The sequence below is a fragment of the Notechis scutatus genome, chromosome 3 (assembly GCF_049901735.1).
Source record: "Notechis scutatus isolate UNSWTSFEM ecotype Mainland chromosome 3, rNotScu1.2, whole genome shotgun sequence".
Lineage (NCBI taxonomy): Eukaryota > Metazoa > Chordata > Lepidosauria > Squamata > Elapidae > Notechis > Notechis scutatus.
The window spans coordinates 176,750,735-176,764,557 of record NC_142011.1 but is presented as its reverse complement, the minus strand read 5'-3'; the positions used below and the strand labels follow the sequence as shown (position 1 = coordinate 176,764,557).

At 37.5% G+C, this 13,823-nt stretch overlaps 1 protein-coding gene across 3 annotated transcripts in view; it reads right to left on the bottom strand.

The window, feature by feature from the left end:
- HNF4G (hepatocyte nuclear factor 4 gamma) overlaps nucleotides 1–13,823 on the bottom strand; it is a 94,850-nt gene that overhangs the window by 24,042 nt on the left and 56,985 nt on the right. For all 3 annotated transcript variants that reach the window (XR_015748954.1, XR_015748953.1, XM_026689183.2), the window contains exons 3-4: nucleotides 12,645–12,739; nucleotides 195–301 (exon numbers count right to left, since the gene is read on the bottom strand). Coding sequence is in view for 1 of the 3 variants with exons in the window: in XM_026689183.2 (XP_026544968.2) it covers nucleotides 195–301; nucleotides 12,645–12,739 (202 nt within the window). In the remaining 2 variants the exon portion in view is untranslated. The remainder of the gene's footprint in view (nucleotides 1–194; nucleotides 302–12,644; nucleotides 12,740–13,823) is intronic.

The following is a 13,823-nucleotide window of genomic DNA, read 5'->3' as shown; positions in this document are numbered from 1 at the left end:
TTTTCAACGTGAACAGTGCATTGAGTGATATTACAAAATAAGCTGAATAAAATTAGAATTCTTTTCGGAGAGCCTTCTTGTCTTATTTCGTTATTACAAATGCAAAAAGAATAGATATGGTTATAAATAATGGATTCCGAGAGTATTCAAGAGATTAAGGTGACTCTTTAGGCACTGATGGTAGATTACTATACCTGACGAGAAAGCACTTCAGCCTGGGACAGTGTGTTAATAGAAGGAGGAGCAACGCCATCAGAGGTGCTTCGTCTGGTACTTATTCGGTCCCGTTCATTTTGAACAGCTGGAGGAGGAGAAGTGGAATAACAAGAAAACATAAGGTATTCATATCTGGTTGCATGCAAAGAATTACACTGGATTATGTTTCAAAGTGGTATTACACAGTTATATAAATCTTGTCCATACTTTGCCGTAGAGAAGAATGACACCTGTGTTTTAATCGTTTATTCTGGCAAATTGTAATGTATATATTATTCCCAAATTACTAGTTTCTACTTGGAGCAAACACTATCTGAACAGAAGCTGTGCATCACATGCACCCTTTTAAAAAAATAGGGTGTGTTTGTGTACAAGGACTTGTCCATACAGTTTCTATCAGACTAAGAAGGACACACGTGTGCATACACACACACACACACACACACAGGCCCAAGGTGACATGCACAGAAACACAAATGAAAGCTAATTTGTCTTAGTGGCTAATGATTCATAAGATAAGAAAAACACTGATTTTAAAAGGGCTGAAATAAGTTGACAAATATGTTGATGAAGAAATGAAAGGCACAGTAATTGTACATTGCATTAGTGACAGAATTAACAATTACTCCCTTTTAATTAATCAGCTGGTTAATAGATTTGAATGGGGCTGATTTTTGAAAAAATATTTTAAGGTAATTGTGTCATCTCAGAGGAACGTAATTCACAAGGAAGCAAATTATTTGTAGAATATGTTGGGGAAAGCAGTCAACGATATCATGGCTTATTTAGAGACCTTTAAATACATGTGCATTAAAATGGATCATTTTCTCCTACAATAGGTTTAAATATACTATTGACACTTTTTCAAGCTGGAGGGAAAAAAATTCTTCACCACCCAATACTTTTTATACTGTCTGTCTCAATACTTTGAATTTTTAAGGAGAACCAAAGAAACCATTCCTGCACTTAAAAAGCAAATTTTAAACACAAACACAGGGAGGAGGGAGGGAGGGAGAGAGAGGGAGAGAGGGGAGAGAGAGAGAGAGAGAGGGAAGGGAAGGGAAGTTATCAATGCCATAAGGCCCCAGGGGAACTGAAACACTGCCCAAGATTTGCTTTTCTCTGTATTCATGTTTCTGAGTAATACTTGATATTGCCTGTCTGCAAAAAGAAATATACTTGTTGGACATGAGACCCGAGCACCATGCAATAGAGTGAGTTCCCATCTTCGTTCCACCTCATGCCAACCTAGCAGGTTGAAAGCATGTAAATACAAGCAGATAAATAGTCCCACTTTGGTGGGAAAGTAGCAGCACTCCATGACTTCATGCTAGCCACGTGACTGTGGAAATGTCTTCAGACAGTGCTCAATGGCCTTGAAACTGAGATGAACTCCGCCCCTAGAGTCAGCAACAACTTCTTTACCTTTTTTTATTCCAATAGAAATTAACCTAGCTCTTTGTTTTGAACGTTGAAGAGTATTTACTCTAATGGATATTTCTCAGAATTTTCAACTGAAATTTTTAAAACTATTTTGGTATGGCTATCATAATGTTGATTCATTCATTTTGGTTCTTGTTTATTATCCAAGTTTAATATTGAAAGCCTGAATAAAACATCTAAATGGATTATGTAAATATTTTTTTATCATAAAACTCCAAGATATTTGCATGGAAATCATAGAACTCTGAAACATAGACTGAAATATTAAATAGTCAGTAAACATTATTTTTCTGTCATCTATAACATTTAACAAGTCTAGCCCTGTAGTTTTATAGGTCATCAAACTGATAGGATAGTTTAAGAATTCTGGCCCTCATATAATCAATATAGAACAAGCAAAAGAGGGCTGTTTCACCTTTAATAATGGCACAGAAGACAAAATTTCCTGTGATGACAAATTGTACTTGCTGAAATACATCTTCTATATGGCTACTAGAGATGCATGAACAATATATTTGTATTTCTAAAGTATTCTATTTAATGTTTGTATGCATACACACACAGAGAGAGAGAGACAGACAGAGAGAGAGAGACAGAGAGAGAGAGAAGTATCAGCAGACATTCCAATTTTTTTCAGAGAAAAGAAACACTGTAATAAAGAGCAAGAAAACTAAAATGATCCTGTTCCCCACTAAAAAAAATCTATGAGTATATCTGCGTATATCAAGACTATGTTAGCTAACTTTTTTGAATAAAGGAGGGAGGATGGATAACTACAAGAAACTATTGTGAAATTCTACATGGGTAGAAAATGGTATGTAGAAAAACAAAAGCATGTTGAAAGCCAAGAGCTGAAAGAAGTCTGAGAAACAGATTCACTTTCCCTATACAGTACACAATATATTTCCATTTTCACCATTTATGATAGACAGATTTTTCCATCATTTCCTAAACTAGCTTAACTAAACACATATGATATATAAGAAATGCTACACAAAATTCAGGTTTCTTAAAATATTTTTAAGACATTTAAATTCAGTATTTACAGCATAATGCAGGATTTATCCTAAGAGAAAGCAGGTAATGTGGCAATTCCTTCCTCCCTTTACAGTTCTCATGGCCATCAGACATCTTTTCCATAAGACTTTCTAGATTCTTTACAGCAAAGAGAAGAAAAACTTTGTATAACTTTCATTCACTATTTTTGCTGTGCGATCATTTTATCTTGTGGACTTCAACATGCAATTTTGTATTCCACTATAGCATTTCAGGAAGTTTGTCCACCCCAAGGATAAAATACCTAGACTAAAACTGAGCAATGTGATATATGAAATTCAATGTGGTGAGACATGTGCAGACCTGTAGATTGGTGAAACAAAAACAACCATTTCACAAGTGCACAGCACAACATAAAAGATCAAACCCATCAGGACAAGATTCAGCTGTCCATCTACATTTGAAAGACAAAGGTCACTATTTTGAAGACAGCACTCCACATTTTGGATCATTAGTTTGAAAGAGGTGTAAAAGAGGTCATTTATGTTAATACTGAGCAGCCCTCTTTCAACAAAGAGGGAGGGATACAACATCAATCTACAATGCAGCTCTTGCCATAGTGCCAAGAAAATTCCACAACCAATTATACCCTGAGGGCAAAGATAAACCCCAAGTGGCCTCAAAAGCTTTCACAGAAAGCATGAATGGACCAGTTGACTGCAAGAAATACAATCCGTCCATTTCCTAGATCACCATCCCATCAGAGCCTATTCTTCCACCCCCACCAGCCAGTCTCAATTGTCAGTACTTATGATGAAGTTTCTTGGATGAGAAATGAAATAGTTTGTTCCTCTTCCTCAAGAAAAAAACAATCCAGTTACCTTTTGAAAAGGCACTTTTGAGAGAATAATCATAAGACCATACAGAAGGAGACTGAAACTGCATCAAGGAATATCCATTAATAGGGATAAGGCTACATCCTCCACCCTAATCCTAATCCTAACCCTAACCAACCCACCCCCGGAAGAGTTTATGCATAAGGGCATATCAAGGGCAGAAAAGCATAGTTCCAGTCAATGTATCTTTTTAGTTCATATAGAACCTCATCACGTTTTGTACGAGCAGTGAATGTATTTCCAGTTATCTATTTGTGATTTTTAGTGAAGCAATATGCATCCAAGAAGTTGTAAGCAATACCAGTGCTTCAATAAAAATGTATTCAGCTTACTATATAGTATTCACAATTTATATGAAGAATGAACACACTTTATGGTGAAGACACGCTAGATTCTTAGCCAAGGACATTCTCTGATGGGCCTTTTATTAAGGCCATAATAAGAAATGCCATACAGTGATAAACACTAAGTGATAAATGATCATGTAACATGAATCAAGAATGATGTCCCAGTTTTTTTTAACTGGATAAATGCTATCTTTCTCATTCCTTAACTCAGCACCTGAACAACAAAATGCAGTTAAAAGCTTTAAATATAAAATTATACCAGAGACATCATCACCTGTTTTGATTTGCCAAGCTAAATAGAAAGGCTGTGTGGGGAAGAAAAAATAATTTTAAAAAACCTGAAAAGTTTCTCAGTAATAAATACTTAGCTTGCACATCATTTATCTTGAAAATGTTGTTTTATGTGTGTGTGTTTTATGAAATCATATTTGCAGCATGAAGTGCTCTTAAAATATGAAAACCTGGGAAGAATATGAAAGACATGCATAGAAGTTCACTGATGTAATTCTTCATGACTAGTTAAGTTTTTCTACCTTAAATTTCTTCAATTTTCTATGATTTTTCACGTCACATCCTAGGTAAGTTTCCAAGTTAACCTTTAGTCAGAAAGGATAGAAGAAGACTTTGATAAGTGAAGAGGGAAGAGATGAAGAACAATAGAGTGATGGGAACATCAGGAAACCATTAAGATCATTCTGTGACTGAAGTTTTCGGTTGATTAAATCTCAAATAGCCATTGTACAGCATCAGATCCTGATGAACAATGAAGATTGCAAAAATGTAGTCAAGAGACTATTTGGAAGACTATCATAATTTCTTTTATGCAGATCTGAAATTCTTCTTTAAGAAAACAATAACGTTGCAATCCTATACTTTAGCCTGTCTACAACATGGTGTTCCATAGATGTTTCAGCAATGTCTATGTGGGCTGGGGATGATGGAAATGAAGATTCAACTATCTAGAGGAAATTCATTTGGCAAGGTGATTTTGAATATGTATCTGGCAGTATGAGTCCTTGAACTCAATAGAACCGATTTCTTAAAAAGCAACATAGGATTCACTATATGAAATTAAGCAATAAAGTATTGTTGTCTTTGACTGCCTCTCATGCACCATCTCAGAATAAGAAAACTAAACAGTTTTCTAGGAATAATCTGAAACTGAGCTGACAACATTTTTATTTTGAATATGTCAATGGCAATTGAAAAAGAAATTTAAATGTTATTACTCTTACTTTACTAATGGCTTTGGCATTGCTATTTCATTTGGATTTGAAAATAAACCACTATGTAACTTTTCGAAAAAGAATTCAAAACAGATGGGATTTGTGTTTGTTTATGATGCAAATGTATAAGCTTCCTCTTTATCCAAAATGTTCCTCAACTCAATTACTAATAGGGTTAAATTTTAGATTTGTATACAAAGAGCAGCTGGCATGGATAGTCATTTCTTTCTTCCCTCCCCAAAATTTTATTTGTTTGTTTGTTTAATGAAAAACAGGCTCTGTGGTTACAACTAGGAACCATTCAACCAGTTTCCTCATTTGTTGTTCAAAACTTCCCTTCTAGCTTCTTCTGCTATTAAGGGGGTGGAGGAGAAAGCTCAAGGGCCTCATAGCCAAGAATTGCTATTTGGGTGAGGTAGCCTTATAAGTCGAATGTTTTCCACATTGGCTGTAAAGCAGCTGAATTAATTATTTGCTCCAATCTGGTGAGAATTAGGGTGTGAGGTGACATTAAATAGTCTTTCTACCTGTCAGTCTTCCCAAGTGCACTTTCAGAGGCTCTTTTTTATTACTTTTAAGGCAAGTCTTTGGGAGAAAAGAGTCATTCAGGGTGCAATGAATTATCATATCTAAATTGTTCTTCAACATCAAAACAGATGGTTTGCACAATACTGTAATACCTCAAGTGATTTTTCTGAGAATTTAAAAAAATCCACAGAAATATTTGCAGACTAGGTGAAAATAGAAAAGGAATCATTATTATTTTTCAAACATAATAGGCTGATCCAGAGATCATGTATAGATTTGCTTAATCTTTAAAGATCCTGGCACACTAACAGCATCATCTGTAAGAGGAGTGGCAGAACCTGGGGGCAGAGTCAAAGGAAAAATCAGCCTACAGACTCTACATAGCCACAAATGGACTATGTCCAATCCCTCTTCAATTCCTTTGACCCTTATCTACTGCCAAGACAGTGCAAAAACTTAGCTGAATAAATTCTTGCAAATAGGCATGATTAGTAATAAATCAGTTTGATTGGAACTTTACATTGGTCCTGATGTTTTGTGCCTCACGCTATCAGATTCTTGACAGAGAGATTTCTACTTTGCCAGTAATCTCTGAAATGACCAGATAGTCCTGTAATGTTGCATGGGCAGTAGGTAAACTCCAGAGAGAAAAACTATGATCTTCAAAATGTCTGATAATGCTATAAGAACACCAGTCTATATAGACATGAATCAAACATGGAAGAAACTTCTCATGTTTATATTTTAGAAAATAAGAAATTTCCATCTATCCACTGTGGATTGTTTTTTCCTAGAGTAGGATAAACTGTTAGTAACTATCTTTTCACGTGCCTCTGTGAAGAGACACTGAGATGAATCTACAGCAAGATCTGTTGCACAATCCTCTTTAATAGTTTCTTGTGTATTTTTCCTCATTCAGCCATTCATTTTTAGGAGAAAACATCTAAGTATGGTAGATACTCAGAAATATGATTAGCCTGCGGACGAAGCCTCTGACCCCAGTGATTCTTCACCCTATGGTTATAGATTTCAATCTTGAACCACATAATCCTACTTTGAATTCTACATGCTAAAATAAAAAGAGAATCCAGTAAAACACATATTTTACTTATCTAAGTGCAATATTTATTACTACCGGTAGTGCTATCAAACCACACAGTTCTCTTCCATGTATGAGATGGCAAGATTCTCTCTCTCTCTCTCTCTTTCGGAACTAGCTCTCTTTTTTTTAAATAAATTTTTTATTTTTATATTTTAAAAAACATCTCTTTTGGTGAACAATGTGGTTCTTGGTTTTTACATTTCAATATAAACATGACCATATTTACGAATTCATCTTTCATATTCAATTTCATACCACATTATTACTTTCCATTTTCCTTTAAATATTCTCAAATATTCATATGTTCATTATTCTTATTTTATCCAATTCCAATTCATATCATAGCTTCTTTCATTTTTCTTTAAATATTCTCCTATCTTGTTTTACAATATTATCTAAAATTCTTATTTCATTTCTATTTACTTTTATCTGTCACATATGCAAGTTTATCACATACTAATATTCCATTCATCAAAAGTTGTCCCCTTTATCTGTCAATTTGAGCTTGCCACCCCCTTTACCTTATACATTCCCCAATGTACTCCCTTTAAGTTATTACAAAAATTACTATAGTATTATAAAAATTTACCATAGTATAGTAATTTTTAATTACCACATTGTCCATTAATAGCAATAATCTCTTAACTACTACATATCACATATGCATATATACACTGCTCAAAAAAATAAAGGGAACAAACAACACAATGTAATTCCAAGTCAATCACACTTCTGTGAAATCAAACTGTCCACTTAGGTAGCAACACTGATTGACAATAAATTTCACAGGCTGTTGTGCAAATGGAATAGACAACAGTTAGCAAGACATCCCCAATAAAGTAGTGGTTCTGCAGGTGGTGACCACAGACCACTTCTCAGTTCCTATGCTTTCTGGCTGATGGTTTGGTCACTTTTGAATGCTGGCGGTGCTGTCACTCTAGTGGTAGCATGAGACAGAGTCTACAACCCACACAAGTGGCTCAGGTAGTGCAGCTCATCCAGGATGGCACATCAATGAGAGTTGTGGCAAGAAGGTTTGCTGTGTCTATCAGCGTAGTGTCCAGAGCATGGAGGCACTACCAGGAGACAGGCCAGTACATCAGGAGACGTGGAGAAGGTCATAGGAGGGCAACAACCCAGCATCAGGACCGCTACCTCCGCCTTTGTGCAAGGAGGGAAAGGACGAGCACTGCCAGAGCCCTGCAAAATGACCTCCAGCGGGCCCCAAAGTGCATGTGGCTGCTCAAACCATCAGAAACAGACTCCATGAGGGTGGTATGAGGGCCCGACATCCACAGGTGGGGGTTGGGCTTACAGCCCAACACCATGCAGGACGTTTGGCATTTGCCAGAGAACACCAAGATTGGCAAATTCGCCACTGGCATCCTGTGCTCTTCACAGATGAAAGCATGTTCACACTGAGCACATGTGACAGATGTGACAGGGTCTGGAGACGCCGTGGAGAACGTTCTGCTGCCTGCAACATCCTCCAGCATGACTGGTTTGGCAGTACGTCAGTAATGGTGTGGGGTGGCATTTCTTTAGGGGGCTCCATGTGCTTGCCAGATGTAGCCTGACTGCCATTAGGTACTGAGATGAGATCTTCAGACCCCTTGTGAGACCATATGCTGATGCGGTTGGCCCTGGGTTCCTCCTAATGCAAAACAATGCTAGACCTCATCTGACTGGAATGTGTCAGCAGTTCCTGCAAGACAAAGGCACTGATGCTATGGACTGGCCCACCCGTTCCCCAGACCTGAATCCAATTGAGCACATCTGGGACATCATGTCTCGCTCCATCCACTAACACCACGTTGCACCACAGACTGTCCAGGAGTTGGGGGATGCTTTAGTCCAGGTGTGGGAGGAGATCCCTCAGGAGACCATCCACCACCTCATCAGAAGCATTGAATAGAATGAATAGAAGAGATGACTCCACCAGCCTTTCAATTATTTGGAAGCCTGCACTCACAAACAAAAATTCTCCACACCACAAGCCAGGCAAACACCTGGACACAAACAGATCCCCCCTGATACCTCCAGCTCAAACACACCCCAACCAGGCACCCAGATGAAATCTAGCTTCCTAATAAATGATAGCCGTCCATTTACTCGGACCCAAGCCGCACTAAAAGCCTCCAATACAGGAAACACAATGTTGCCAGCCAATCAAGAAAGAAAAAAAGCTACAAAAAAAGAAGATATTAGAAACTCCAATCAAGCAGAACACAGCAAACTCTAAGACCAATAAACACAGACCAAGACTCCCAACCAATCAGGATGAAGAAAAAAACATTCTGGCACAGCAGTCGGCTAGCACCAAATTTAAAACAGAAACGGCTGTGAAAGTCTGACTCACAGACAAACACAATACAGAAGCCTGATGATGACAGATGAGATTTTGCCGAAACGTTGCTACAACTTTAAAAGCACAACTATAATGACATGGGAAAATACCTGAAGAAAGCTGAATAACATACATACATACATACATACATACATACATACATACATACATACATACATACATACATAAAGTCAGATTCCACATGGTGTTCTTTTTCTCAATTACATTCTAATCATCTGATTTCAAAAATATTAATCTATTCAATTAATTTTAAAAACTAATAATAGTCTTTGCATTACAATTTTCATAATGCATTTTAACTTTATTCATCACTTTATTAAATATTAATTAATATTCTTATAATAAAATCCCACTTCCATATTTATTTCAGTTATATCTATATCTGGTTTAACAATTATCCTTAAAGAAAAATATCAGTTCCAATCTTTTCTATTTTTAAATCTATATTCTTATATATCACAACACATTACCTCGCAGAATCCCTTTTCCTGTTCTTCTTCTACCCATTGTCTCTCATCCTCCTGACTGTAAAATTTCTTTTCATTTTTGTTTGCTTTCTATTTCCTGACATTTTCTGGTCCTTTCCTTAATTCCCCTTTTTTCCTTTATTATTTTCCTCCATTTCTTATGCCAATTATTTATTTTGTCCCTCTCCTTCTCTTGAACTTTCCTCTGTAATGCCTTCTTCTGCTGTTTCCTTTTCCTTTGTTTAACTTTCCAAACAATTCCCTCTTTAATTATCACATCAAACTCAAATTTTTAGCTTTAATTCTTTTTCCCCCTGTTTTAATGTTCATTGTTTCACTTGTTCTTTAGAGCTGGTTTGTTCTTTGTTTAACTCCTTCCCCCTGACACTGGTTCTCTTTGTTCTTCTTTAGTCTGTGTTGCCATTTCTAATTTTTGTAGTATGATACTGTACATTTCCAAGCTTTCTTTCATCATTTTCCTCATGCTTTGTAGTTCCAATCTTATTTCCACACATAATTCTCCCATTTTGTGCACTTCTTTTTCTTTCTTCCTTTAATATTTATATCAAATCCAATTATCCAGTAGTTTATTTCAACCAGCATCTTTTATATTTAATTTCAACAGTCAATGTCCATAAATCTTTATTTCCAGGTTCCTTCTATTGATTTTTTTTCCAATTTTTCCCAAAGTCACCAAACAATCCCAGGACAATTTCTTCACGTATCTGGTTTTTTTTTTTTTTTTTTTGGTTTTGTTTTTTGCTAGTATTCTAGTATTTCACTTTTCAGGGTTTTTATTTTATTATAATGGAATTCCTCTTATTTCATTTCAAATTCCAATTTTAAAAAGACCAAGCACTTTTTAAACAGTCACTGAAATTTTTCCTTTTCCATTAGCTGGGGCACATTCCACGTTCCACCCTTTCTTTTCACTTTTTCCTTTTTTTAAAAGCTTTTATTAATTTCACTAATTCCAATTGTTAGCTATTATTTCTTTTTAACACGTTCAATTCCAGCATTTAATTATACCTATTAGTGCCAAAATCCAGATAATTATCCAATTTAATTTCCAAGTCTTTTATAATAAAATGTCTTCCTCTGAGTTTTCTATCTCCAAATTAAATCTTTTCAAAATCCAAAATCAATTTTGCAAGTTTCCAATTTTCTTCTCTCTCTTTCTGGTCACTGCTTCTACTATCTTTCATTAAAAATTATTTGTTTTTTAATTCCAGGGTACCTTTTAATGGCCCTGTATTTCACCTGGTTCACACACTGCTCACAGCTTCACCGCTTCAGCATAGTCTTAGTTTCCCAGACTGTGTCCCATCTTCATGGTGGCCATTTTAGACCACCACTCCAACTCATTTTCAGAGGGGGTTTACCTTGCCAGGGAGGGGAGATGCGGCTCCCCTCAACCTCCAGGTGGTTCCCCCTTTCTTCACCAACCCTACAGTGTGGTTCCATGCCCAATTGGGACCCTTCAACGAGTGAGCACAGAGTAAAACCGTGCATGATCACGGATTCCGCTCCAACCCAACAGGAGCACAACCAGAAGTCCCAGATGGCAAGATTCTCAATGGATAGTTTTACTATTCACATCTAGTTCCATCAATCATTCTTTAGATCTTGTACAATTTATGCAAGTATTAACAACCAATGTGTTTTATAAGGAAGTAAGAGTAATATTATTAATATACCATAATTCATATCATCACTGATAAATTATCATTACTTTTGTCAATTTATATGTGAAAAACTGAGGCCAAAAGAAATGCCACACTAAAATTCATCTAAAAGGATATTTACTGAGACTTTGTTAATTCAAGTCTTCTATCTAAATCCAGCATTTAATCTATAAAGTCACAATAGGTGCCACTACACTACTACCGTGTTTCTCACTTAATAAGACCGGGCCTTATTTTTTTTTGAGCCCCGAAAAAGCGGCTAGGCCGTCTTTTCGGGGGTGATTGAATTCCCTCCCCTTTCATCCTCATCTAGAGCGCCGTTGGAGCTGCCGCCGCCGTTTGGAGCTGGCACCACCATTTGGAGTGCTGTTGGAGCTGCTGCCGCCGTTTGGAGTGCCATTGGAGCTGCCGCCACCGTTTGGAGCTGCCGCCGCGGTTTGGTGTGCCATTGGAGCTGCTGCCGCCGTTTGGAGCTGCCGCCACGATTTGGAGTGCCGCCACCACGTTTGGAGCTGTCGCTTCCGCGTTTGGAGCATTGCCGCTGTTTAGAGCACCACCGCCATTTGGACTGCCACCGCCACTCCAAACATGGCGGCAGCTCCAAACATGGAAGCGGCAGCTCCAAACGTGGTGGCGGCAGCTCCAAACGGTGGCGGAAGCTCCAACGGCACTCCAAATGGCGGCGGCAGCTCCAAACGGCGGCGGCAGCTCCAACGGCACTCCAAACGGCGGCGGCAGCTCCAACGGCACTCCAAATGGCGGCGGCAACTCCAAACGGCGGCGGCAACTCCAAATGGCGGCGGCAGCTCCAACGGCACTCCAAACGGCGGTGGCAGCTCCAAACGGCGGTGGCAGCTCCAACGGCACTGCAAACGGCGGTGGCAGCTCCAATGGCACTCCAAACGGCGGCGGCAGCTCCAACAGCACTCCAAACGGTGGCGGCAGCTCCAACGGACTCCAAATGGCAAGTCCCCCCACCCTTCCCCCCATTTTGCATGTTTTAAACTAGGCCTAAATTTGGGGGGAGGGGCTTAATTTGATTTTATGCCTAGAAAACATGCTGGGTCTTCCTATTGGTGGAGGCCGTATTGTTGGAGAAACACGGTACTTATTTTTGCAAAGATTGGGGAAATGCATTTTTGTCTTATGATACCACTGAACCATGTATGTTTAAGTATATTTGAAATTATCACATCAACTTTTAGCATTTGTAACAAAAATTGCATAGCAATGCAATATATAAAAGATATGTTTAAACTTCTATTTTTTTTTAAAAAAAATCCCTCCTTTCAAACTAAGAAATATCGGTGTCTAGTACATATTCTTATATATTTTATTTCCTGCTAATTTCTTTTTTTCTTTTTAGTTACCTTCCTTCTTCATTCCAGCACGAAAGCACTTTTTTAAGCGACAGTATCTGCACTGATTTCTCTTGTCCTTATCAACAATACATTGCCGGCTAAATCTGTTGGACAGAATCAAGGGTAAATGTATTAGAGTACAAGTACAGAAGGATCTTGATTAGCACAAGTGAAACAATTAATGGGCACTGTCAAAACAATGTCTTTGACTCTCAACCTTCACCAGTATTTTTTCTTTAATCAGGCTTGAAACATTTCTCTTTGCCATTCTTCTAACAGGAATAATTCCTTCTGATGGGTAAGTAAAATCCCATTAGGTTATTCATCATCTACTGAAAGCAAGGCATATAAATTCTGCTCTCGGTTTCACGAATGCTTAGGATAACTCTTTTGGTCTCCCTTTGATCCTTTCCTACGGTTGAATATGATCAGGAGCAAAAAAACAAAAGAAATGAGTTCTGTTAGATCAGAATGATGGCTTCTGCTTTAGCTGTTAGTTTCCAAGTAGTCAAAATGATGCTTCTATAAAATAGTTACTCAAAAGATTAAAGCATCGTCTTTCCATATTACATGTACCCCGATCTGGATCCAAGAGATACTGCCTTTGATCACAAAATATCCATTTATCTTTATTAATAGCAATTGATAAATATATCTTTTAAGCAAATTAATGAATTAATCTATCAGTGAAACCCTCATCAGAATAAAGAAACATTTCCAGCCAGAGACACACTGAGGCTGCCTGTCCCAACATCATTATTTCATACCAGAACACTGTTATAAACTCATGTAAGAACAATGGGGAAAAGCAAAGCAATTTCTTTAAATAATAAAAGAGATAGGAAGATATCCTGATTAGAGAGAGAGAGAGATGGGGCTTGCCTACTGAATGCCATTAGAGCATCATTTTGAGCAAGGAGTGGCATAAAGAGATGAGCTACTGTGTTTTAAATGAGCCAGTAGAACTACGTACATACATAATCCTTCATTCAGCATAAATGAAATCCAAAAACATGTGTGCAAAAGACCATTTTCCACAGTAATGCATACAAATTGTCATTATTTGAGCCAGAATCTCAAGATAAGAAAACATCTTGAAAAAGAGACCTGAATTTATAACAGTAATAGTGCAGGGAAAAGTACTTTTTAACCTCAGCAACAATCCTAGTCAACTTTCTCAAAAAATGA